This window comes from Globicephala melas, chromosome 12 (genome assembly GCF_963455315.2).
Source record: "Globicephala melas chromosome 12, mGloMel1.2, whole genome shotgun sequence".
Classification (NCBI taxonomy): Eukaryota; Metazoa; Chordata; class Mammalia; order Artiodactyla; family Delphinidae; genus Globicephala; species Globicephala melas.
The window spans coordinates 9,561,704-9,587,700 of NC_083325.1; the positions used below are offsets into that span (position 1 = coordinate 9,561,704).

General features: G+C 51.7%; 1 protein-coding gene across 3 annotated transcripts; it reads right to left on the reverse strand.

Moving 5' to 3' along the window:
- Nucleotides 1-1,239: 1,239 nt before the first annotated feature.
- Nucleotides 1,240-24,555, reverse strand: CNNM3 (cyclin and CBS domain divalent metal cation transport mediator 3). 3 transcript variants are annotated; one of them, XM_060309834.1, is made up of 9 exons: nucleotides 23,170-24,555; nucleotides 9,671-9,814; nucleotides 8,528-8,677; nucleotides 8,063-8,232; nucleotides 7,763-7,859; nucleotides 7,270-7,403; nucleotides 6,780-6,918; nucleotides 3,870-3,909; nucleotides 3,353-3,463 (listed from the first exon to the last, which is right to left on the reverse strand). In XM_060309834.1, the coding sequence occupies exons 1-8, from the start codon at nucleotides 24,512-24,514 to the stop codon at nucleotides 3,902-3,904; spliced, it is 2,187 nt and encodes a 728-aa protein (XP_060165817.1). In that variant the 5' UTR covers nucleotides 24,515-24,555; the 3' UTR covers nucleotides 3,353-3,463; nucleotides 3,870-3,901. The 3 variants fall into 3 exon arrangements, with proteins under 3 accessions (XP_060165816.1, XP_030694769.1, XP_060165817.1); XM_030838909.2 differs by lacking the exon at nucleotides 3,870-3,909 and having other exon boundaries at nucleotides 3,264-3,463; nucleotides 23,170-24,554; XM_060309833.1 differs by lacking the exons at nucleotides 3,870-3,909; nucleotides 6,780-6,918 and having other exon boundaries at nucleotides 1,240-3,463.
- Between the last annotated feature and the right edge of the window lie 1,442 nt (nucleotides 24,556-25,997).

Consider the following 25,997-nt stretch of genomic DNA (forward strand, 5'->3'; position numbering starts at 1 on the left):
ACGCAAACCTTTTTTCTACATGCTAACAATGAATCTGAATACTAAAACACACAGTACCATTTGTAATTGCTAAAAAGAAAACCCACTTAGGAGTAAATCTAATAAAACATCTAAGGACCTGTATGCTGAAAACTACAAAACGCTGATGAATGACACCAAAGATTTGAATAAATGGACACGTACACATGGACTGAAAGATGCAGCTGAGTAACGATGTCAGTTCCACCCGAACTGATACACAGGTCTAACACAGTTCCTACCAAAATCCCAACAAGATTTTTCTTTGTATATGTAGACAAGATTATTCTAAAATTTAAAACTAAAACAACTCTGGAAAAGAACAAAGTGGGAGAGATCAGTCCACTTGATTTCAGGACCTATTAAATTGCTATAATAATCAAGACAGTGTGGTACCAGTGAAGAGACAGACGCATCGGTCAAAGGAACAGAACAGACAACCCAGAAATAGACACAGCAAATATGCCAAAAGATGCAAAAGTTATTCAACGGAGGAAAGATACGCTTTACAACAAATGGTGCTGAAAGAACTGGACGTCTATAGGCAAAAAAAATTTTTTAAAAGAAACGAAATGGATCACGAACTTACATACAAATTAAAACTGTAAAATTTTAGAAAAAAGACAATCTTCACAACCAAGGACTAAAGAATTCTTAGACATGACACCAAAAGCATAGTCCATAAAAGAAAATCAGTAAGTTGTAATTCACCAAAATTTTAAACTTTCGCTCTGCAAAAGAATCCTGTTAAGAGGATGAAAAAATAAGCTACAGATAAGGGAAAAAATATCTGCAAACCAAAAACCCAATAAAGCCTAGTATTTAGAACATATAAAGAATTCTCAAAACTCAGCAGTAAAAACAACAATCTAATTAGAAAATGGGCAAAAGACATGAACAGACATTTCACAAGGTGAAACAAGCACATGAAAAAATATACATTAGCCACTCTGGAAATGCAAATAGAACCCACAATGAGATAGCACTACACACCTACCAGAGTGGCTGAAATAGAAAATAGTGACAATACCAAATCCTGGAGCGGATGTGGAAAAATACTCCCACATTGCTGGTGGGAATGTACGGCTGTACAGGCGCTCTGAAAAAGTCTGGCAGTCTCTTTTAAAACTTAAATATGCAGTAACCATACGACCTGGCAATTGCACTCCTAGACATTTAGCTAAGAGAAAAGAAAACCAATGTTTACACAAGAACCTGTAATGAATGTTCATAGCAGCTTTATTTGGAATAGCCAAAAACTGGAAACCACCCAGATGTCCTTAGACAGGACAGTGAGTATATGATGGAACACCACACAGCCATCAAAAAGGAATGAGCCATTGACACGTGCAACAGCCTGGAGGAGATTCCAGAACATCATGCTGAGTGAAAAAAGCCAGTCCCAATGGTTACATACTGTAAGACCCCATTTATACAACATTCTTGAAATGACAAAATTATAGAGATGATGGACAGATTAGTGGTTGCCAGGAATTAGGGATAGTGGCCAGAGGGGGTGGGGGGGCTCTAATAAAGGGTCTGTTGGAGGGAGATCCTAGGGAGGAACAGTTCTGTATCTAGATTGCAGTGGTGGTTACACAAATCTACATGTGATAAGATGCTATAGAACTATATGCCCACATTGCACCAGTGTCAGATTCCTGGTCTTGATACTGCATTGTAACTATGTAAGATGTAATCATTGAGGAAAACTGGGTGAAGGGTACGTGGGACCTCTATCTTTGCAACTTCCTATGAATCTGTTAATTATTTCAAAGTAACAAGTTACTTAGGGAAAAAAAAAAGCAATAGCTCTAAATGGAACTTGGTGTCCTGGATTGGATCCTGCAACAGAAAAGGGACATGATGGAAAATCTGATAAAAATCCAAGTCTGTAATTTACTTAATAGTTTTGTACCCATGTTAATTTTTTAGTTTCGATAAATGCACCAAGGTTATGTGAGATAGTCAGGGAAGTGGGTGTGAAGGGTATATGATCTGTGAACCCAAAATAATTTTAAAGAATAAAATCCTGATGCCTGGACTGGTTAAATCAGAATCCCTGGGGGATGGGCCCCAGGTATCAGTATTTTTAATTTGCCAGGTGATTTCCAATGTGCAGCCAAAGTTAAGAACCACTGTTCTGGAGAGAGAGAATTTTAAAGTATCTACTTCCCACCTGGGTTTGCTCCTGGAGAGAATTCCTTGAGAAAAGTCTCTCAGTGAGCATGCCACTGTTTTTTGGTCTTCATTCCCACTGATCCTGGGTAAGGACCCAAATACCTTTGGGAAAGGTTCCAGAAATCCTGCCCCCTCCCCATCCTTGGTCCCCGTGATGCCCCGGTTTCTGCGCAGCTGAAGCACTGTGGAAGGTGACTTTAGGTGAACCAGAAGGCGAGACAAATACCTTCTCGTTCCCGCTTCTCTAAAACCCCAGAGCTAGAAAAGGAAAATGGCAAAGAGCTTGAAATGTTTCAGAGATCTAAGAAAAACTCCGATGTCATGTTCTTTTTTCCAAAGGACGGAGAGGGTTCTACCTGGTTCACAACCAGCCCTGGCCGCCCTGGCCACCCTCCACGCACCTGACAGCCACACGGCGCCCCCAGGGGGGCCGCGGGCTGCCCTCCCCGGAACCCCACGACAAAGGCTTAGGTGCAGCAGAGCAGTCCCTTCCTCCCACGTGTGACCTCTTCTTAAAACACAGGAAACGACAATACTGTTAGTGGCGACTGAGCCAGGCAGGCTGAGGAGTGGCAGGAGGAAGAGGTTCCTCAGCCCCGCGGGGCCAGCGTGAGAAAGCCACCTGCACAGGAGGGAGCGGGGCTGGTGTGACAGGCTTGCTTCCAGGTTTGGCACATGGGACAGGCTGGGCACGTGCTCTGAAGCATGGCATCGTAAGGGAAGCCTGAAAGGTCACGGTGGCCAAGGCCACGGATGTGAACCCCCAGCCCACACTGGTGCTGCCAGCAGCAGGAGGCTGGCAGATTAAAAGCAGAGAGAGAACAGGTCACGGCCACAGAGAGGCGGTAACCGTGCACTCACGTGGTGGCTTGGCCAGAAGAGGTATAAACACACTGCACTGTCACAGGGAGGCTGGCACAGCGACTGGAGGTGGCACTGTTCCTTTCATTCCGTTCGGAAGCAGGCCTGGAGGGCTGGCCCCGGCGGACCCCCATCTCCTAAAGGGGGGCAGGACCTGCTGCTGAGGCTCCTGGCACCAGCCTCTGGTTCTGAGGGCAGCCAGGACCCGCGTCCACGAGGGCCATCTAAAACGTGGCCTGCAGGGGATGCGGACAGGCTGGCAGGAAGCCGCTCCTTGGCTCGCTCCAGTTCCCCACGTGATTGTCCGTTCCCCAGACCTGGGGCTGCCTGCCAAGCGGTTAAACTCCCGGGTTCCGCCCAGGGCTCTCCTCCGCCGGGAGGCCGGGTCTGCTGTGGCTGGACCCTAGAGGGGAGAGGGAAAATCGGCATCGGAGCCCGAACAGGCAGCGGGTCCCCTGACCCCAGGTGTTCAGTCCTCTTTAGGACGGGAAGGGGCAGGGGGGCGGGGGGCCGAGGAGCCTCAGGCCTCCTCGGGAGACATCGAGGCAGAGCTGGGAGCGTTTAGCTAGGAAAATGCTCAGCCTCGTGAGAGAAAACCACTGCCGGGACGGATGCCATCACTGACAGGCAGGGCTTCTGCCGGTGGGGGGCCGAGGCCATAAGGCCAGGCAGGAGGCGGCTGCCCAGACAACACAGCAGGCGCTGGAAGGGAGCTTTTGTTTCCAAGGCTGAGCAGGCATTTCATGGTCCCTCCTGCCCTCCAGAAAAATGAGAAGTAGCAACAAGGGACAGGAAGCAGTGCCCCTCACCTGGGGGGAGAGGTCTGCACGGCCCCCAGCAGCTAACAGGCTGGCAAAGGAAAGCAAAGAGAAGGTAAAGTAAAAGGCAAGACATTTACCTTGCGTGTTGTCTTAAAACAAAAAATGCTCACTAGTCCACAGTCAATTACCAACTGCAGTTTCCCAATGTGCCAAAGAGGGAAAAGCCTACTGGGAAAGCCAGAGAGAGGAGAGGGCAAGGGAGGGGGGGGAGGAGAAGACCAGCTATGCAGCTGCTCCGGCAGAACCGCTCCGCTCGGGCAGCTTGGGCAGCACCGCAGAGTCAGGGCCGCGGGGGCGGGGGCGGCCCAGGAGGCCCGGCGTCAAGCTCGGACTCTCCCTGGGAATCCCGCTCTGGGACTGATCGATGTGGAGGGGGTTTTCCGAATGTGAAGCGGCGGACCAGGGTTCCGGAAGGTGTTTCTGTAAAGGGCCAGTCTTCTTAGGCTTTGCAGGCCTCGGGGGCAAGGAGGCAACTCCACCTGCAGCCGAGTACAATCCCTCAGCAGATGGGCACCTCCAGTAAAACGTTCCGAGAACAGGCAGATTTGGCCCTCACGCCATTTGCCGACCCGGCTGAAGGCAGCTCAAGATCATCGTGCTTTCCAAGCATTTCAGACACTTCTCTGCTGAGGAAGCTAGAGCCAGTCACCCAGAGGATGGCTCTGACCTGCACCGTTTCAGCAGCGCCCCGGGGACACGTCCAACACGTGTAGCAACACTGAGCTCCCGGGGCAGCGAAGCAACAGGTTAACAGAGATAAAGTGCAAGACCCTGAGGGCCGCCCAGGGCCAATGTCAGGCCGCACACTTGGGGGCAAATCACCAACATCACGACTACAGAACAGGGGCTGCTTGGTAATCCGTTACAAAGAGGAAATGACCCATGAGCCACTAAAAACGATTCAGAGGACTGCCTCACGAGCCACTGAAGCCACAAAAGGATTAAAAAACCTCTGGGTATGTGATAAAAGATGAAACGAAAGGAAAAACCAGGATTCTTAGATTTAAGTTTGTACCTTATACACAACCTGTGCAGTCAGAGTAGCAGATGGAGGAAACCCAAGCCAAAAGGCTCACACTTTGAAACACAAAAACGTCCTGGCCTTCGAGACCCGAGTCTAACCTGATGGTGCGAACCTGATGGTGCGAACCTCTGTGTGAGGGGTGCCTCGCAAAATAAAAGACCGTCACAGCGGGTGAACAGAGGCGCGGGCTCCGCCCTAAGAGGCGAACGAAGGGTCCGTTCATTCCAAAAGGACCGCGACCAGGCCCGGATCCAGGACCCAACTCAACCCCCCAGGGTCCTTCACCAGCACCGCAGATGGGGCTCGCAGGAGTGGAGCCACCGACGCAGCTCAGGAAGCACCTTTCCATTATAAAAACACGTTTCCCTTCTCAAACGTGGGTCTGGTAACCAAGGTGCATCGAAGCCAGAGTGCCCGTCTCTCCCGGCCTCCGACTTCACCTGTAAGATGGGCGTGACAACTACCACCTCTCAAAACTTCAGGGAAGTTTGCTTAGATGAGTCAGGACGAGGAGAGCCCTTAGCACAGTGCTTGGCATGGGAAGTGTTCAGTTAAGAGCTCGGCGTCCCCACTGCAGGGTAAGAGGGATGGAGCACAGGCAGTCAGGCCCCTGCAGTTCCTTCCACGGCCTCTCCCAAGCCCCGCCAAGCCCCGGAGGACCTCAGACCCCAACCTAGGAGCTCGGTCAGCATAAAAGTACCTTCTTGAATAACAAGGACAAGAAAGTTCCCTGATGTGTTTTACCACTCCCACCCAAAGCCCACCCTTCACAGGCTCCTTTTTTATTTTCCCTCCTTACACTCTAAGGGTGGGGTTTCCCATCCCACTCTGCAAAGTCTGTTTCTTCCTGCTCCCAGTGGAATGCCTGGATGGGACCGAACGCCACAGGAGGTGCTCTTCTGGGTTTTGGGGATGGTGTCCACCAGCCACCTACCTTCAGAGCCAGGCCTACTGGTGACCCAAATCTTCACTTTCTAGGTGACCTAACCCTAACCCCAAATGACCCAATACAGCGCCTTAACGTGACCATACTCCCACTTAGCAACTACGGTTAACCCTTGAACAACTCAGGTTTGAACTGCGTTGAGTCCACTTATATGCGGATTACTTTTCAATAGTAAATACTCCGGCACCACACAGGCTGTAGCTGGTTGAATCTGCGGACGTAGAACCACAAACACAGAGGACCGACCACGTTATACACAGATTTTTGACTGCGCAGAGGGTTGGCGCCCCTAACCTGCTGTTGTTCAAGGGTCAACTGTATTCTCTAATTAAATCAACCCACCCTACAGGCCCTGGAGAGAAAATGCTGACTTACGTGCTCCTACTCAGAATGTCAGCTGACGTATAGCTCAGCGGTGACGAGTTATTAAAAACACAAGAAGGGGGCTTCCCTGGTGGCGCAGTGGTTGAGAATCTGCCTGCTAATGCAGGGGACACGGGTTCGAGCCCTGGTCTGGGAGGATCCCACATGCTGCGGAGCAACTAGGCCCATGAGCCACAACTACTGAGCCTGCGCGTCTGGAGCCTGTGCTCCGCAACAAGAGAGGCCGCGATAGTGAGAGGCCCGCGCACCACGATGAAGAGTGGCCCCCACTTGCCACAACTAGAGAAAGCCCTCGCACAGAAACGAAGACCCAACACAGCAAAAATAAATAGGTAAATTATTAAACTCCTACCCCCAACATCTTCTAAAAAAAAAAAAAAAACACAAGAAGGGAGAGAGAAAAGAACGGGGAGACAAAAGGGAAAAAGAACAAATGTAGGGCAGGGCGAGGGCAGAGAGAGCAGGTCTGTGTGTGCAGCCAGGACGGCAAAGGGCACGCTCGCCCTGGGGTCAACGCCGCAGGATGCAGCCGCACGGGGCTCACCTGTGGCTGCGGCTGTCTTGTCACCAAGGAGCCGGGTCTGGCTGCCTGGGACGGCCTGGAGGTCCGCGTTCTCAGGGGACTGCGGCACGGCCTGGGCTCGGGTGGCCAGGAGTGCATTGAGGTACTGCAGCCGCGTGACCTGGGGCACAGGAAGCGTTGCAACTCGTGCAGCTGGACGGAGATGGGGAGGTGAGGGGCCACACCCCTCCCTCCTGCCCTCAAGCCCCCAAACCAGGGGTGGGGGGTGGGGGGGTGCGGGGCGGAAGCGTTGTTAACATCTCCAAGGAAGCTGGGCGCTTAGGCCACCAGCAGACAGAGGGGCCAGGCCATCCACCCTTCACAGCAAGTACAAGGTCTTGCTCTGGGAAGTCTTAGATAGACTCAATCAGAATTTATTCTTAATCCATTCAAATGTGTGACCAGCTGGTCTAGCCCTCGGGGACGCAAAGCTGGTTAAAAGCCAGCACCAGTGAGCAGCCCAGACGGTCACCTTGATGAGCTGCAGGTCAGAGAGGGCCCTCACGGTGTAGTCAGGACAGTATGCAGACAAGCGGGTGCCTTCGGCGGGCTCGGGCAGCGGGTCGTGGCGGATGGACTGGAGCGAGGACACCGGGGACTGGTGAACTATGAGAGGACAGTGGGTGACGGAGCAGGCCAGCCCCACCCAGCCTCTGAGATCCACCCCACAAGTCACCCTGGTGAGGGAATACAGCCAGGGGCTCTGAAAAGGATGGCAAACATGCTCCTCCTGGGAAAAGTTGTGCAGGGGTGGGGAGAGCAACAAAGATGAGCCCCGAAGAAATGCTGCCCCACCCCCATGCAGCCCACAGACGAGAAGGGCCAGCACGCCCCAAGGCAGACTGCCTTGCAGGAGGCACGGGATCTGCAGGAAGGACAGGCCGGACGCGGGGCACTGGAGAGCCTCGACAACGCCCATCCCGCCGCCGACCCCTGCCTCCAGCTCTGGGACGGCTGCAGCTTACCCGAGGACGGCGCCGTCAGGGCGGACACTCCATAGTAGGTGAAGGCCCCATTCTCGAACTTCAAGCCCTCTTTCCCGATCTCCACCTCAACCCTGCCCTGGGAGGTCGGGGAAGAGGGAGAGGAGAGAGGGACAGGGAAAGAAAGAGGTGGACAGGTTATCCTTCCTGCCAGCAAAGAGCACAAGGAGAGAGCACCGACCCCACTTATCCAGGGCGGGTGCATCTGGATCTTCCTTCCTCTTCTCAGACCCTCCCCACTTCCTAAGCAAGCGGCGGGCTCCAGGCCGGGCTCGCAGGTACCTGCAGGATGAGGATGAAATAGTCCACCGGCTGGCTGCGCTGGTACAGGTAGTGGTGGGCAGCCAGGCGGTCGCTCTCGTCAAACCTCACTTCCTGGTTGACGCTGGGATGCTTCAGCAGGTGCAGCAGGACCTTCTCGGAGATTCGCAGCGGGCTGAATACATCCACCTCTGCCCCACAGGGGAAACAGGTGCGGGGACAGTGTCCACCGGGCCCAGCGCAGCCCGTGTACCCGCCCGCCTCCCGCTGCATGCCTCGGCTCCCCCAGCCTCCCACAACACCCACCCGGCCGCGGCTCTCCGCCACCCACAGAGGAGCCGCCTTCAAGTGACCCGAGCTAATGACAGGGCGGCAGAGAGAGTCGCCAAAGTTCTCCTGGACACCCTCCTGCTTACTGGGAATTGGGGGGGGGGTCTCCTGCTCCACTGGCCGGTGAGCAGGGACGAGGCCCACCCTCACCCTCACCTCGGGAAAGGAAGCGCTGGGTGGCCAAGAGCAGCTGAGGCGAGATTTTCACTTTATAGTCATCGTCAGACACCTTGAACAGGGAGAATTCCTCTTTCTGCCTGAGAGGGGCGCTCAGAGACACAGGCTTCTTCTTCACCACGGTGTCTCCTGGGGCGGGGAGAAGAGGGCCTGCTTAGGCTCCAGCAGCCCTCCATCAACATGACTGGACCAAGGGGCACGTTGCCTCTCCCTCCCCCCAAGGCCTCGGGGCTCCTGTGGGGGGACAGCATCAGGGCACTGCTGTCTTGACAGCACCTGGCGGCCACTCCACCCAGGCAGTGATCTGGTGCCTGGTCGGAGGGGCGGCAGCTTGCATTCCAGCGATGTCCCGAGAAGTAGCAGAGAGGCCTGCTCCCTCCTCGGAGCTGGGAGAAGATAATGCCGATATGATGGCAGACAGCTTATGTAAAACAACAGGCCCCTCGCTAGAAAGCACACGTTTGAGGATTACTAGTGCCAAACAGGCGCTAACCCGCAGACCCCGTGCCTACGGCAGTCTGAGATGCCAAACCAAAATGCTGCATTTGGGGGACAGACACGTGGGCAGAGATTCACTTCCAAGATCACAGGGCGGGCAGCTCAGTGTCCCAGGGGGCCCATGTGAGGCCCGCCGTCAAGCATGGGCTCTGTGTCTGCCCTGCAGACCGCAGCTGCCATCCCAAGAGTCAGGCACTTCTAAAACACAATCACAGGCCCCACGATCATCTGTTTGGGGAAGAACCTCTCAGCAGTAAAGAATGGGCTTCTCTGAGAAGACACTTCTATACAACAGAACAAGAGAACGCAAACGGACCAAGGAAGATAAAGACTGGGAAAAAGCCCGTTAAAGGCAGAGCTCCGGGCAAGCCCTGGGACTGCAAAGCCACCCATGGGACACACCCCCGTGGCTCTGCGTCCAGGCACACGTGTGAGCCCTCCCTCCTGCAAGGGGCAATCCCGGCCTACGCAGGGGTGAGGAGACGGGGCCTGGGTACATGACGGCTCTGACCCGAGATCCAGCCCCGCTTCTGACAACACGGAGACCTGCCATCCTCTGATACACACGTCTCTGTAAGCTCGAAAGACCGGCTGAGCCAGAAAAGCGCCGGGGCCACGACTCACGGTAGTCTTCGGACTCGTCCAGGATCTCGGACTTGATGATCTCCTCGATGACGTCCTCCAGGGTGACCAGGCCCAGCACCTCGTAGAAGGGGTCACCTTCGCCCTCGTTGTTCACCTTCTGCACGATGGCCAGGTGGGACTTCCCTGCGGGGAGGGACACCTGCGTTACAGCTTGCTAGGGGGCCTCCTGTTTTCCTTAGTCCCATGTGACTGGTCCACCACAAGGACAGAGGCTGATGTCTATGTTCCCACAACAGGCCAGGCACCAGGAGAGACTCTTCCTAGGTGCCCGTGAGGCGTAAGCCTTGGACCCCATGTCCACCTGCCCAAGTCCCCCCAGGCAGCGGCGGAGCTGGAGTCACCCCGGGTCTGTGCGACTCCACGCCGTAAACGTGGTTTAGACAAGGATGCATCCCGACCAGAACAGACACCGTAAACAGCCGCAACCGGACCGTGGACACAGGGCGCCGACACCAAAGACGCTGGCTCCCCGGGGACAGTCTGAATGCGGAAGCTGAGAGGGGCCACCCCGCCTGAGTCTCCAAAGGGAGCGTTCCCGATTCTGAAGGCTGCCCTGTATTTCCAGAAGCCGAGGTGCATGGAAGTCACCCAGGGGATGAAGATGATGACAATCGGCCAGTTAGAGCCCAAACTGTGCGGGAGGAAGAGCAGGAAGCTGCAACTCTTCTCCTTCCTCCTCTGCATCCTCCTCAGGTGAGCTAACTGCTTGTTTTACGAGAAAATGTAAGCTTGAGAAAAGCCCAGCCTCAGAGTGCTGGGGAATGTTAGGGAAACTTCAAGAATATACTGTTTCAAGTAAGTGCTTTTTCTCCATAAAGCTTTATGCTTGTCCAAAAGCCACAGAATGTGGGACTTCCCTGGCGGTCCAGTAGTTAAGACTTCGCCTTCCAATGCAGGGGGTGCGGGTTCGATCCCTGGTCGGAGAGCTAAGATCCCGCATGCCTCAGGGCCAGAAAACCAAAACATAAAACATAAGCAATATTGTAACAAATTCAATAAAGACTTTAAAAATGGTTCACGTCAAAAAAACCATTTAAAAAAACAAAAAGAAACAGAATGCAAGCCATACAGGTAATTTAAAACTTTTGAGTAGCTACATTAAAAAAATTAAAGAGACAGAAATGAAATTAATAGTATTTTATGATCAACTCAATATAATCAAAATATCATTTCAACATGCAGTCAATATAAACATATGAATAGATATTTTTCCTTTTTTGGGTACTAAGTCTTTGCTATCTGGTGTGTGTTTGGCACTCACTGCACATCTCAATTCAGACTGGTTACCGTTCAAGAACTCAGCAGCCACTTGTGGGTAGTGGCGACTGGACTGGACTGTGCAGGTCTAGGATATGGCACTGAGAGCAAACTCATCTCAAGCATGCCCCCACCCCTTTTTAACAGTATTTTTTTTCACTGAAGTACAGCTGATTTACAATATTGTTAGTTCACACTGTGTACAGCAAAGTGTTTCAGTTATATTTTTTCAGATTATTTTCCATTATAGTTATTACAAGATTTTGAATATAGTTCCCTGTGCTATACAGTAAATCCTTGTTGCTTATCTATTTTATGTATAGTAGTTTGTATATGTTAATCCCACACTCCTAATTTATCGCTCCCCCCTCCTTTGGTAACCGTAAGTTTGTTTTCTACGTCTGTTTATGTTTTATATAATTTGTATTATTTTTTAGATTCCACATAAAAGTGATATATAATATTTGTCTTTCTGTCTGACTTACTTCATTAAGTATAATATTCTCTAGGTTCATCCATGTTGCTGCAAATGACATCACTTTATTCTTTTTCGTGGCTGAGTAGTATTCACTTGCATATGTACCACATCTTATTTAACCATTCATCTGTTGATGGACATTTAGGTTGCTGCCCCTTTTTATTACTAGTGAATAAAGCATAGGGTAAAAGCCGGCCTGGACCTGCATGTAAAGGGGTGCTTGCTTCAAGAATCCTTTGGTAAAGCAAAAAGTCAAGCTCACCTCTTTGTGTGAATCCTACTTTACATACCTTGGGTTCAATGACAATGTAGTGATTGGGTTTAGAAGCGCATGCTTTGGAAGCAGCTGGCATGCCTCTGCCTCATTCTTTCAGCATCCGTGCCCCCTGCCCCGCCCCCAGTAATCAGGTATAGGAAGACCTCTGCTCCAAAGTTGGAGGGAATGAAAATGTCAAGAGTCAAGCAAAAGCTATTATTATTAGACCACTAACCAGATGATCAAGAAAGGAAGGAGGCTGTAAAAGGATAAAAAGATCACATTTACTGCATGTCATCAAATCCAAGATGTCATCAATCATGAGACATCCTGGTTACAGAGATGTTAAAATACAAAAACAACGTGCAACTGAGAACTGAAGAAATGCAGTACAGGCCTACGTCATTTCAATATGCTTCGCAGATACTGCTTTTTTTTTTTTTTTCCAACAAACTGAAGGTGTGTGGCAACCCTTCGTCAAGCAAGTCTGTCGGCACCATTTTTCAGACAGCATCTGCTCACTCTGTGTGTCACATTTCGGTAATTCTTCCAGATTTTCAAACTCCATTATTATTATATCTGTTAAGGCGATCTGTGATGTTACTATTGTAATTGTTTTGGGGGAGCGCCACCAACTGCACCCACATAAGACGGGGAACTTGATAGATACTGTGTGTGTTCTGACTGCTCCACCAACCGGTCATTCCCTGTCTCTCTCCCTCTCCTCTCCTCTCTCCCTGTTCCCTGAGACACAATACTGCAATTTAGGCCAATTAATAACCCTACAATAGGCTCTAAGTGTTCAAGTGAAAGGAAGAATCACAGGCCTCTCATTTTAAAACAAAAGCTAGAAATGATTAAGCTTAGCAAGGAAGGCATGTCGAAAGCTGAGACAGGCTGAAAATTAGGCCTCGTGCACCAAACGGCCAAGTCGTGAATGCAAAGGGACAGTTCTGGAAGGAAATTAAAAGAGCTACTCCAGGGCTTCCCTGGTGGTGCAGTGGTTAAGAATCCACCTGCCAATGCAGGGGACACGGGTTCAGAGCCCTGGTCCAGGAAGATCCCACATGCTGTGGAGCAACTAAGCCCGTGCGCCACAACTACTGAGCCCACGTGCCACAATTACTGAAGCCCGCACACCTAGAGCCCATGCTCCGCAACAAGAGAAGCCACCGCAATGAGAAGCCTGTGCACCGCAAAGAAGAGTAGCCACCGCTCACCACAACTAGAGAAAGCCCGTGCGCAGCAACAAAGACCCAATGCAGCCAAAAATAAATAATAAATAAATAATTTTAAAAATTTTTTAAATAAATAAGAGCTGCTCCAAAAAATAAAAATATACAAACAAGCAAATAAATGTGCTACTCCAGTGAACATGTGAATGGTAAGAAAGCCAAACAGCCTTCTTGCTGATATGGAGAAAGTCTGAGTGGTCTGGATAGAAGATCAAACCAGCTACAACGTTCCCTTACCCAAAAACCTAACCCAGTGCAAAGCCCCACCTCTCAATTCTATCAAGGCTAAGAGAGGTGAGGGAGCTGCAGATGAAAAGAAGCTACCAGAGATCGGTTCACGAGGTTTAAGGAAAGCCGTCTCCATAACATGAGAGCAAGGCGAAGCAGCAAGTGCTGAGGTAGAAGCTGCAGCAAGTTACCCAGAAGCTCTAGCTCAGATCATTAACGCACGTAGTTACACGACACAACAGATGTTCGACGTGGACAAAACCACCTTATATTAGAAGAAGATGCCATCTAGCACTTTGACAGCCAGAGAGGAAAAGTCAAGGCCTGGTTTTAAAGCTTCAAAGGACACGCTGACCCTCTTGTTATGGGCTAATGCAGTTAGCAGGTGATTTTAAGTTGAAGCCAATGCTCACTTACCATTCCAAAAATCCTAGGGCCGTTGAGAATTACGCTAAATCTACTCTGCCTGTGCTCTATAAACTGAACAATAAAGGATGACAACACATTGGTTTACTGAATATTTTAAGCCCACTGTTGAGAGCCAATGCTCAGAAAAAAGATTCCTTTTCAAGTAGTACTGCTCATCAGCAATGCACCTGGTCACCCAAGAGCTCTGATGGAGCTGTATAAGGAGACTAATGTTATTTTCATGCCTGCTAACAAAACATCATACTGCAGCCCATGGATCAAGGAGTAATTTCAACTTTCAAGTCTTATTAAGAACTACATTACATAAGGCTACACCTGCCATAGATAGAGATTCCCCTGATGGATGTGGGCAAACTCAATTGAAAACCTTCTGGAAAGGATTCACCATTCTAGATGCCATTAAGAACATTCATGATTTATGAAAAGAGATCAAAATATCAACACTGATGGGAGTTTGGAAGAAGTTGATTCCAACCCTCATGGATGACTTTGAGGGGTTCAAGACTTCATGAAGGAAAGTAACTGCAGATGTGGTAGGACGAGCAAGGGAACTAGAATGAGAAGTGGAGCCTGAAGGTGTGACTGAATTGCTGCCATCTCAGGATAAAACTTTAATGGACGAGGAGTTGCTTCTCATGGATGAGCAAAGAAAGTGGTTTCTTGAGATGGGAACTACTCTTGGGAAAGATGTTGCAAAGACCGTTGAAATGGCAACAAAGGATTTAGAACATCATATGAACTTAACTGATAAGGGGTTGTGGGGTTGGCAGGGTTTGACAGGACTGACTCCAATTTTGGAAGAAGTTCTACTGTGGATAAAATGCTATCAAACAGCGCTGGGTGCTTCAGAGACATCGCTGGTGCACGGAAGAGCCAACTGATAGAGCAAGCTTCACTGTCACCTTAAGAAACTGCCACGGCGACCCCAATCAGCAGCCACCACCCTGATGAGCCAGCAACCACCAACACGGAGGCAAGACTCTCCACCATCAAAGTTTATAACTCGCTGAAGGCTCAGATGGTGGTTAACATTTTTTAGCCATAAAGGTTTTTTAGTTTGATTTTCTGCGGGACCACGCTGCACAGCATGTGGGATCTTAGTTCCCCAACCAGGGATCAAACCTGCTTGCTTACTTGCTTACTTTCTTATTTATTTATTTATTTTTGCGGTACGCGGGCCTCTCACTGTTGTGGCCTCTCCCGCTGCAGAGCACAGGCTCCGGACGCGCAGGCTCAGCGGCCATGGCTCACGGGCCCAGCCGCTCCGCGGCATGTGGGATCTTCCCGGACCAGGGCACGAACCCGTGTCCCCTGCATCGGCAGGCGGACTCTCAACCACTGCGCCACCAGGGAAGCCCTATGATATCTTTTTCTGGTTTTGATATCAGGGTGATGGTGGCTTCGTAGAATGAATTTGGGAGTGTTTCTCCCTCTGCAATTTTTTGGAAGAGTTTGAGAAGGATGGGTGTTAACTCTTCTCTAGATGTTTGATAGAATTCACCTGTGAAGCCATTTGGTCCTGGACTTTTGTTTGCTGTAAGATTTTTAATTACAGTTTCAATTTCATTACTTGTGATTGGTCTGTTTATATATTTTCTAATTCTTCCTGGTGCAGTCTTGGAAAATTGTACCTTTCCAGGAATTTGTCCATTTCTTCGTGGCTGTCCATTTTATTGGCATATAGTTGTTTGTAATAGTCTCTTATAATCCTTTGTATTTCTGCAGTGTTGGTTGTGTGATTTTTCCTTTTTCATTTCTAATTTTATTGATCTGAGTCCTCTCCCTTTTTTTCTTAATGAGTCTGACTAAGGGTATATCAATTTTGTTTATCTTCTCAAAGAACCAGCTTTTAGTTTTATTGATCTTTGCTATTGTTTCCTTCGTTTCTATTTCAGACGCGGAGTTAGCATCTCCCCACAACTAGGGCGCCTGCCGTCTGCTTGTGGGGGACTCTGACCCCCAAGGAGACGGGAGGAACCCCAGAGTGAACTGGTAGGACACAGCAGGAACAAGGGGGGAGGAGAAGTGGAGGCCAGACAAGATCAGCGCCCCTGAGGCGAGGAGATCAGGAGAGGCAGGTGGGAGGGACTCTCCAGGAAGAGCAGGAGAGCAGTGGAGGGCAATCGCATGGCCCACTTGGGCCGGGGAGCCTGCTGAGCTCCCAAGCTGGTTCTGCCCTCCAAAGCCCCATCCAGGCTGTGAGGGTCCTGGGGGCACAGGAGGGAGAACAGGGAGATCAGGAGAGGCAGGCGGGAGGGGTCCTGCCGGAGGAGCAGGAGAGGACCGGAGGGCAACTGCCCCGCCCACTCAGGCACAAGGAGCCTGCTGAGCTCCCAGACCAATGCCCCGCCTTCCAAGGCCCCTCCAGGCTGCGTGGGTCCTTGTGGGCATAGGAGGGAGGCCAGGTGGGGATCAGGAGAGGCAGGCAGGAGGGGCCCTCCAGGAGGAGCAGGAGAGGAGAGAAGGGTGTTTTCCCCACCCACCTGAGCCCAGGAAGCCTGCTGGGCTCCCAGGTGAGATCCCCTGCCCTCTGAGACCAGGGGTGTGGGGCCGCCTGGGCTCCTTCTGTTCCTTGAGCCTAAGCCCCACCCCCCACAGCCCCCAGGGCCTTTTCCAGCCCTGTGGGTCCAGAGCATAGGCCCCGCCCACCACCCAAACCTCGCCCTTGCTTAGGCCCCGCCCTCCACAGCCAAGGCCTTCCCCCACCACCTTTTTTTTTTTTTTTCCCTCCACCTCTTTTTACTATTGTGGTACTGATGTACCTTCCCGTTGTTGACTCATCTATATTTTTATTTCTAACATATCTAACTATGTTATCTGTTAGTTTCCTAGTCTAATTTTATTTTTTACTTTGTTATTGTTTTTTATTTTTTATTTTTGCCACCACACACTGCTTGCGGGATCTTGATTCGCAAGCCCAGGGTCGGGCGGAAGCTCCGGCGGTGGGAGCTCCGAAGTCCGAACCATCGGACTAACAGAGCATCTCATTCATCAGAGTGAGGTCTCACAGAGTTCAGCACCAAGACCCAGCTCTACCCAACAGCCTACAAACTCCAGTGTTGGAAGCCTCAGGCCAAACCAGTAAAACAGGAACACAATCCCAGTCATTAAAAAAAGAGAGACGGCAAAAAATGTCACAGATGAAGGAGCAAGGGAAAACCTACAAGACCAAATAAATGAAGAGGAAACAGGCAATCTACCTGGAAAAGAATTCAGAGTAACGATAGTAAAGATGATCCAGAATCTCGGAAATAGAATGGAAGCACGGATTGAGAAAATACAAGAAATGTTTAACAAAAATCTAGAAGAACTAAAGAACAAACAGAGATGAACAACACAATAACTGAAATGAAACATACACTATAAGGAATCAATAACAGAATAACGGAGGCAGAAGAATGAATAAGTGAGTAAAGACAGAATGGTGGAAATAAATGCCAAGGAGCAGAATAAAGAATGAAAAGAATTGAAGACAGTCTCAGAGACCTCTGGGACAACACTAAACACACCAACATTCGAATTACAGGGGTCCCAGAAGAAGAAGAGAAAAAGAAAGGGTCTGAGAAAATATTTGAAGAGATTATAGTGGAAAACTTCCCTAACATGGGAAAGGAAATAGTCACCCAAGTCCAGGAAGCACAGAGAGTCCCATACAGAATAAACCCTAGGAAAAACACCCCAAGACACATATTAATCAAGCTAACAAAAATTAAATTCAAAGAGAAAATATTAAAAGCAGCAAGGGAAAAACAAAAAATAACATACAAAGGAGTCCCCATAAGGTTATCAGCTGATTTTTCAGTGGAAACTCTGCAGGCCAGAAGGGAGTGGCAGGATATACTTAAAGTGATGAAAGAGAAAAACCTACAACCAAGATTACTCTACCCAGCAAGGATCTCATTCAGATTTGATGGAGAATTCAAAAGCTTTTCAGACAAACAAAAGCTAAGAGAATTCAGCACCACCAAACCAGCTTTACAACAAATGCTACAGGAACTTCTCTAAGCGGGAAACACAAGAGAAGAAAAAGACCCACAAAAACAGACCCAAAACAATTAAGAAAATGGTAATAGGAACATACATATCGATAATAACCTTAAATGTAAATGGATTAAATGCCCCAAACAAGACAAAGACTGGCTGAATGGATACAAAAACAAGACCCATATATATGCTGTCTACAAGAGACCCACTTCAGACCTAGGGACACATACAGACTGAAAGTGAAGGGATGGAGAAAGATATTCCATGGAAATGGAAATCATAAGAAAGCTGGAGTAGCAACACTCATGTCTGATAAAATAGACTTTAAAATAAAGACTGTTACAAGAGACAAATAAGGACACTACATAATGATCAATCCAAGAAGAAGATATAACAATTATAAATGTTTTTGCACCCAACATAGGAGCACCTCAATACATAAGGCAAATGCTAACAACCATGAAAGGAGAAATCGACAGTAACACAATAATAGTAGGGGACTTTAACACCCCACTTACACCAATGGACAGATCGTCCAAACAGAAAATAAATATGGAAACATAAGCTTTAAATGACACAATAGACCAGATAGATTTAATTGACATTTATAGAACATTCCACCGAAAAGTGGCAGAATACACTTTCTTCTCAAGTGCACATGGAACATTCTCCAGGATAGATCACATCTTGGGTCACAAATCAAGCCTTGGAAAATTTAAGAAAACTGAAATCGTATCAAGCATCTTTTCTGACCACAACGCTCTGAGATTGTAAATCAATTACAGGAAAAAAAACTGTAAAAACACAAATACGTGGAGGCTAAACAGTGCGCTACTAAATAACCAAGAGATCACTGAAAAAATCAAAGAAATAAAAAAATACATAGACACAAATGACAGCGAAAGCACGACCACCCAAAACCCATGGGACACAGCAAAAGCAGTCCTAAGAGGGAAGTTCATAGCAATTCAATCTCACCTCAAGAAACAAGAAAAATCTCAAATAAACAATCTTACCCTACACGTAAAACATAACTTTTATATACACTGAGAAACCAAAACACTTGTATGACTTGCTTTACTGTGGTGGTCTGGAACTGAACCCACAATATCTCCAAGGCATGCCTATACTTAGGGCTTGCTTACTGCGTGCCAGCCACCAAATGCTTTATTCATTTATTAACTTACCAAACCCTCTGGCAACTCTATAAGGCACATATTATTATTTTCATTTTACAGTTCACAGAGAAAACTGAGGCCAAAAGAGGTTCAGTGACCCTGCCAAGCTGGAACCCAGGCAGCTGGCTCTAAGTCCACTCTCCTAACACCCCCCCCCACCCCACTCAAGTGACTTTCACTGAGGAGAACAAAAGACTGAATCTTAGGAGCCCCCTCCCCTCTGGGAGATAGGCATGGTGCCAAGTTCAGGGCCCCACTGAAGAGAAGCCAGCAGCCCTCTTTAGGGGCTCTACCATCCTGGAACAAAAATTAAAGTCGGAAATGCCCACATTAAGTTCCTTCCCCGCTTCCCAGGAGGAAGGGGCTAGGGGTCCCTGGGGAACTGTCTGCCCATTCCTGCTGAGACAGAGGCACTGAATGAGGAACGTGGCATTTCCAGACGCTTCCCACCCCTTGGTGTTTGGGCTGGAATGGCTCACACCGGCAGGCAGGCAGCACTGCTACGAGGGCCCCAACAGCTCTGCCACGGGATACAAATCTGTTAGGCCACATCAGGAAGGCTGAGGCTCAACACACAATGTGGGTCAACGGTCTTCTGGGATTTCGGGAGCCAAAGCCCAGGTTCTAGATGGCCATCTGGGAGCAGAGGACCCACTTCAGCCCCCTTCTTCCACAAAGCCAGTCCCTTTGGCAGGTTCCCTACAGGAATGACTAAGTTCTACCTTGCTTTCAAAACTTCTATAAAATAGACGCAAGGTTCTCAGTGATGAGATGATTCAATAATGAATAGAAGAAAGAAGAGCCCTCGCAAGGTCCCCCAACAGTGGCCACGGGATCTAACCTTAAGGCAGGATGTCTGAGGGGTCCAGGAGGCAACCAGAAAGGAGTGAGGGGCACACAGAGAACGGGAAGCTGGAGGGATTCAAGCTTCTCATCTGATAGGATAAAAAGCCCTGAAGATATGGGGCCCCCTGGCTGGCTGACTGCAAACACGGACACAGGCCCCAAGACAGGTGCCGTCGGCTCTCCCCGCGAAAGCTCTACAGAGCCGCAGGCCAGGGGGAGATGATGGCACACCTGCCGACGTCGACCAGGAAGCTCTGAAAAGCTCTAGAGTTCTGATTTTAGTTAGCAGGCTCGAGAACGCTCACAAACGACAGGGATGCTAGAGGACCCTTCCATAATGCCTATTTTCTAGGACATTCCTAAAAATGCAGTTGGCGATGAAATTCCTCTGCCTTCCCTCTTTAGCGTTTTTTTAAAAAAACTGTCTGAACGTATCCTGTGAGAAAAGTACTATGTGACCATCCCTCACAGATGTCTGAGCAGGTCTGACTCTTCAGAGTTGGGGCAATCCTTTGGCTTCTGAAAGGCAATGAACCACAACTCAGGGTTTAAAGCAGACTCCGAAAAGCGCACCCATCCTAATCCCTCCTTTGGCTGAATGTCCTTGAGGTCACTGGGGGTTGTCACTGGGGGTTGACAAAGAAGGCAGGGGTTAATAGCTTTAAAGAAAATACATGCTACCTACTACACCTCCAAAGTACGCGCTCCCCCTGGCAATGCCTGCACAAAACAATCAGCTGTCACCTCAAGTCTGCACAGTGACTGAGGGGCACCTCACCGGGGAAGGTGCCTCTCCCAGACTATACAGTTCCAAAACTGTGCTCTGAAGGAGAGAAAGAAACAGGGCCCAGAATGGCAGTAACTGCCAAGATGCCAGGGCCTCCAGCGTCGGGAATTCAGAGGGACCACCGTCTCATACACTCGGCAGAGAGACAGGAAGGGGATCGGTTCCTAAAACCGCACGCACCAGGGAGGCTGCGATACGCCCTTTGTTCATGAGCAGAGGAACGATGAAGAGTGTTAGACTAACGAGGACTTTAGTGAGGAAACGTAAAGCGATCTGCCAAAGGACTGCACTGCACGAGAGCAGAGAAAGCCCAGGATGTCACAGGAAAGACGTGGCCATCTTGCCCTGAGAATGGCCCTCACTCTCCACAGGAGGCAGGAGGCCGAGGGGACTGAAGAGCCCCCCATTCAACCTCCAGACTGCACCCCTCCCGCACCGCCTTCTAGAAGGAGGCTCTCCAGAGCCGCCCCAAGGCCACCACCCCAGAACAGAAGCAGCCTGCACTGGCCTTCCCTCCCTACCAGCAACTTCCTACCAACACTTCGACCTAAACCCACTCGACTCCCCCATCTTAAGATCCCCCACCTTAAAACCAAAGAGCAGAAGGCCTCCTGCCCGCCCAGCCTCTCCCAGCCACTGCCCCCTGGCTTACGCTCTGCAGCCATACCTCCCGGAAGGCCCGTCTCCTTGGGCTGTCGTGCTTCAATCCCCAGCACCCCACTCCATGGCCCCACAACTGCTCTGCAAAGGTCAAGGGTATCCTGGTTGCTGGATCCAAAGGACATGACGCCAGCCTCTCTCCTGATCACTCTCCTTCCCTTAGTTTCCAGGGCGTTCCCGGGTCTGGCTCTCCTCCGCAGCCCCTCCTCTCTGCCCTCCACCCCTTCCCTGCTGTGCCCCTCTTTAGGCGCCGCTTCCTAGGACCACTTCAACACAGACGTCCAGATCCTTCCCTCCTGCTTGGGGCTTTCACTTGCATCTCACTGCACATCAACTAATCCTAGGAGCCTGCCTCTCGGGCCACTGCAGAGCCACAAATTCCCGTGTCCAGAACGAACTCGTCTGCCTGCCACCCGCCACCGCCCCCAAGCCCTCTCTTCCCTGCGTGTGCTCTGCCTCAGGGAAGGTCAAGGCCACCACCAAGCCAAAATGCACATTCATTCTCAGCTCCTCTTCTTGCCCCCCAGTCCCTGGGCTAGCCACAAAATCCTCCTAAGCCCACCTTCAAATGCCCTCTTGGGTTACTCCTCTCCAGGCCCGCTGTGCACCCCCGTTCAGGCTACCACCACCTCTCACTGGACCCCCCAACCACTGGGACCCCCCAACTGTGGTCTCCACACCAGTCAGTGATCTGTGCAAACCACTCGGATGGTGCCACGCTCCGCTCAGTCACCGCCCTGGTGGTCAAGCCCGGCCTCCCCAGGGCCTCAAGCTGGAAGGCGGCAGGGGCAGGATGGTACCCTCCCCTGCTGACTCCAGGGCCTGCACGGCTGGCCACCAGGCCACGAGAATCCCCACTGCCTCAGAGACTACAGTACTACTCGGAGACAGAGTACTTGCTACTGGGGGGTGCTGCCTGGCCCCCGACCCAGGCTCCTCTCCCCAGTGAAGGGCTGCGTGGCTACTCTCTGAAGAAACAGCCAGGAGCTTATCAGAGATTCTCTAGCAAAGCAGCCAGGGCTGCCCATCAAAGTCTCCCACCGAGATCCCCAGATACAGTAATAACAGTTACTGCCTAACTTCAACACCCTTCAGCAGGAGGTGGTGCGCGAGAGCGCCCACTAGTGGCCTCCATACAGCAGTGCTAATGCAGGAGTAACATGGTCACTACTGCAGAGCTTGGCCTCCCTGCCCTGACAGTCAAGGGACTCACAGGGGCCTGGAGACTTCACAGCTGCCAGGAAGATGAGGGGGAGCTGCTCAGTTCTCCGCCGCAATTATTCAGTCTTTAGGGTGAAGCTCATCCAGAGTCCTGAGGTGTCCCCAAGCCCATCCTGCAGTTCAGGTGTGAAAAGCCTGGCTAGTGGCCAAGTGTCCTCTGGGGAGGACACCCATGCCCAACAACGGAGAGGGAGACTGCAGGGGAATCCAAACCTTCACAATGCGAGAGTCTCAGTTTTTACCAGGGTGAAAGGAGAGGGTGAAAATATGGAGTTAAGAGAGAACTGGAGACATTACTCGGGGTTTAAAAAAAAAAAAAGTAATGGGAGACTAATTGGTATCCATCAAGTTGCTTCTGGTGAAATTACAGTGGAAGTTTCTTCCACACCTGTAGAAAAACATTTACCAATCATTCCTTTTCCCTTCCTTTTACCAATCAGGAAGGTACCAGCCCATCAGTGACCTTAACAATGATGCCCTAGAAACATCACAGGACCAGATACTTTTATATTATACGTGTGCAGACAGCAGCGTCCAGGTACCTGAAGACTATACTCTTCTATGTTCTTTCCGTTTCTATCCGAGAGTTTGGACCTGCTACAAAGCCAAAGGCCACAGAAATGACTTGGTAAAGAGCTGGAGAGTTAGAGCCAAGTAGACATACCTCCCCAAACTGGGGGCCTGCCAGGAGAAGGGGACTTTTCTGTCTACAGCACTGTCAGTTTCAGAGCCACAGCCTTTAAATGATATTTCGAAGGGTCATTCGGAGCTGCAAAGCCATCCTCTTCATTAAAAGGGACCTTAGAGGCTTCCCTGCTCTCCACGAGGGTGGGACCCTTCCCCACAAGCTTCCCTAAACCCCCACTCCTTCTGTAGGGCGCTGACATGCGAGTCCCCTCCGCGATTCCCCGGCCGTTACCTCGTTTGAACTCCTCCAGGACGGCGTCCAGCTTGGTGTCGTTGAAGACGAAGTGGAGTGGGTGGCTGTAGAAGCGGGTGATTGTGCTGAGCGGCGTGCAGTCTTCGGGGTCCACGAAAGCCAAGTCCTTGAGGTAGAGCATGTCCACGATGTTAGAACGCTCGTCCTCGTACACGGGGATGCGCGTGTGGCCGCTCTGCATGATGCTGGCCAGGACGCCGAAGTCCAGCACGGTGCTGGCGTCCAGCATGAAGCAGTCCTCGAGGGGCGTGAGCACGTCCTCCACGGTCCGGCAGGGCAGCACGCCCTTGCTGAGATCGCTGTAGGGGTCGCTGCCGCCGCGCGCCAGTTCCAGCACGCGCTCGCGCAGCCGCCCTGGCCGCGCCGCCAGCTCCAGCAGCTGGCCCACGGGCAGCGCCACGGGCAAGGTGAGCAGCACTGCCAGGCGGCTGAGGATCAGTGCGCGCGGCGCCAGCGCCAACGTCCAGCGCCCGCTCACGGCAGCCGGCACCACCTCGCCCACCAGGAACACGAGCCCCGCGCTGCCGAGCACTGCAGGCACTGCGCGCTGGCCGGCCGCGCGGTACAGTAGTACCGCCAGCGCCGCCTGCGCCAGGCTGGCCAGCAGCAGCAGCGCGCCCAGGGCGCAGCCGGCCCAGCGCCGCGCGGGCTCCAGGCGCCGCGCCGCCGCACGCTCCGCCTCCGAGCCGCTCTCGCGCAGCACCTGCACCTCGGCTGGCGCCAGCGCCAGCGCGCTCAGCTGCAGGCCCCGCGCCAGCGCCGCCAGCGCCAGCAGCCCCGCCGCCCCCAGGCCCAGAGCCCAGGGCGGCGCCGCCTCCTCGGCTGCCCCGCCGCCCGGCTCCACACGCACGGCCAGCAGCGCCGAATGCGGGCGCACGGCCTCGGCGCGCAGGCGCAGCAGCGCGCGCCACTCGCCCGTGGGGGCGGCCGCCTCGCCGCTCGGCTCCCCGCGCACCGCCAGCAGCGCCGAGTGCGGGCGCACAGCCTCAGCGCGCAGGCGCAGCAGCGCACGCCACTCGCCCGTGGGGGCCGCCGCCTCGTCGGACGCCGCGGCCGGCCCGCCCTCGGGGCAACCCGCCCCCTCAGGGGCCACCCAGGACCAGGAGCTGTTGGCGAAGCCCGAGCCGAAAAGGCGCAGGCGGAAGGTGGCCTCCGGAGCGGCCCGCATCTCCCCTCCGCGCGCCCACCCCGCGCCCGCCGCTCCGTCCTCCTCCAGACAGACACCCAGCACTCGCGGGCCCGACGCCGCCTCCCCGGCGGCGTTGCCCAGGCAGAGCGCGGCGAGCAACCAGCCTAGCCGACCCGCCGCCGCCGCCGCCGCCATCGCCTGCTGCCCCCTCTCGGCCTCCCGCGCAGCCTACCCCTCCGCCTCCCCCGGGCCAATCGTCGCCAGCCCTGGCGCCTCTTCCGCCAATAGGCGGCGGGCGGGGGCGGGCCCCAGGGTCGGACTAGGCTGCGCCGGGGAGTAAACAAGCCGCGGCGCGATCCCGGGGCGGGTCGGGGGCGTGGGGCTCTCGGCCCCGCGGGGCTCGGCCGCGACTCCCGGGGCTGCGGCTGGGGCTGGGGCTGGGGCTGGGGCTGGGGCTGGCTGGCGTCCGGAGGGCGCGGAGCGGCGAACTGGCCCCCCTCCGCGGGCGTCTGGTTCTCACCGGCAGTCGCCGCTCACCGGGAGGCCGGGCCCGTGCTTTGGGAAGTCCCTGGCTCGGGACTCGGGTCGCAGAGCGGAGCGGCGCTCCTGAAATTGCAGGCAGAGAATTCAGCCAACGGAGATGGGCCGTTTTCTCAGAAAGGGACCCCCTGAACCACTGACCTAAAGGGCGAGGAGGGCTGAAAGAACCGGTGACTGGGCATCGGAAACCAAGGTTTATTGGAAGTGTTTCTTGATCGCACCCGATTCTGCTATAGGTCTGGGACGTGACACACAGCCCCTGTCTTAAAGGAACTTGCATTCCTGCCAGGGAGAACGATGGTGAATACGTACACGCACGAAATCACTACCTCATTGGATCCTCACAGCTACTACATGTTATGAATATATTTTACCGGAGAAAAGTGAAGCACGACTCAGACACGGATGTTGGGTTTCAACGCGACCGGCCTAATATCCTGTTCGCCATCCCAGCCACATTAGGAGATCATCCTTGGGAAAATAATTCCTAAAGACCAACAAGAACTATTCAAGAGAATCCTCCCAAAGACTGTGTGGTCCTTGACAGTGTGGAATGTTCTTCAACCTATTATATGTGAACTTCACCTGGTTGGAAGGAAATAGACAACCTGCTAACACGACTTCTCTATAGGAGTCCAGATGAAATGGGTTTTTTTAATATTTTCTTTACATTTTTATGTATTTTCAAATCTCCTAACATACATAGACTTTCATAAGGCTGTTCATGTACATGTCATTTAAAATGGTCTTTACAAGGATTCTATAGAAATTCATGTGCTGTGTCATGAAAACACTTTAAACAACAGTTTAGGCACTGTGGCTGCAATTAAGTAAAATACGTTTGTGTGGAAGGTAATGTGCAAGAATGAATAAGCCCGTGGCGAGTGACCGGCAGAAATAGTGTGTGAAAAGTTCCAGAATAAGCCGCCAGCAGTAGCAATAATGACTACTGAGCCTTTCCACTGGGCTGGCATGCCTCTTTTGAAAAAAAAATAATAATAGTAGACTCAACCCCTTTGGTTCACACTTCTGTCTCCAAGTCCAGATAAAATGCTGACACTGAGATAGAATGGACAACAGGCTTGAAATGAGTCATGTGCCTGAAAAGTTAACTAGCAAAGACCAGTTCCAGAGGTAA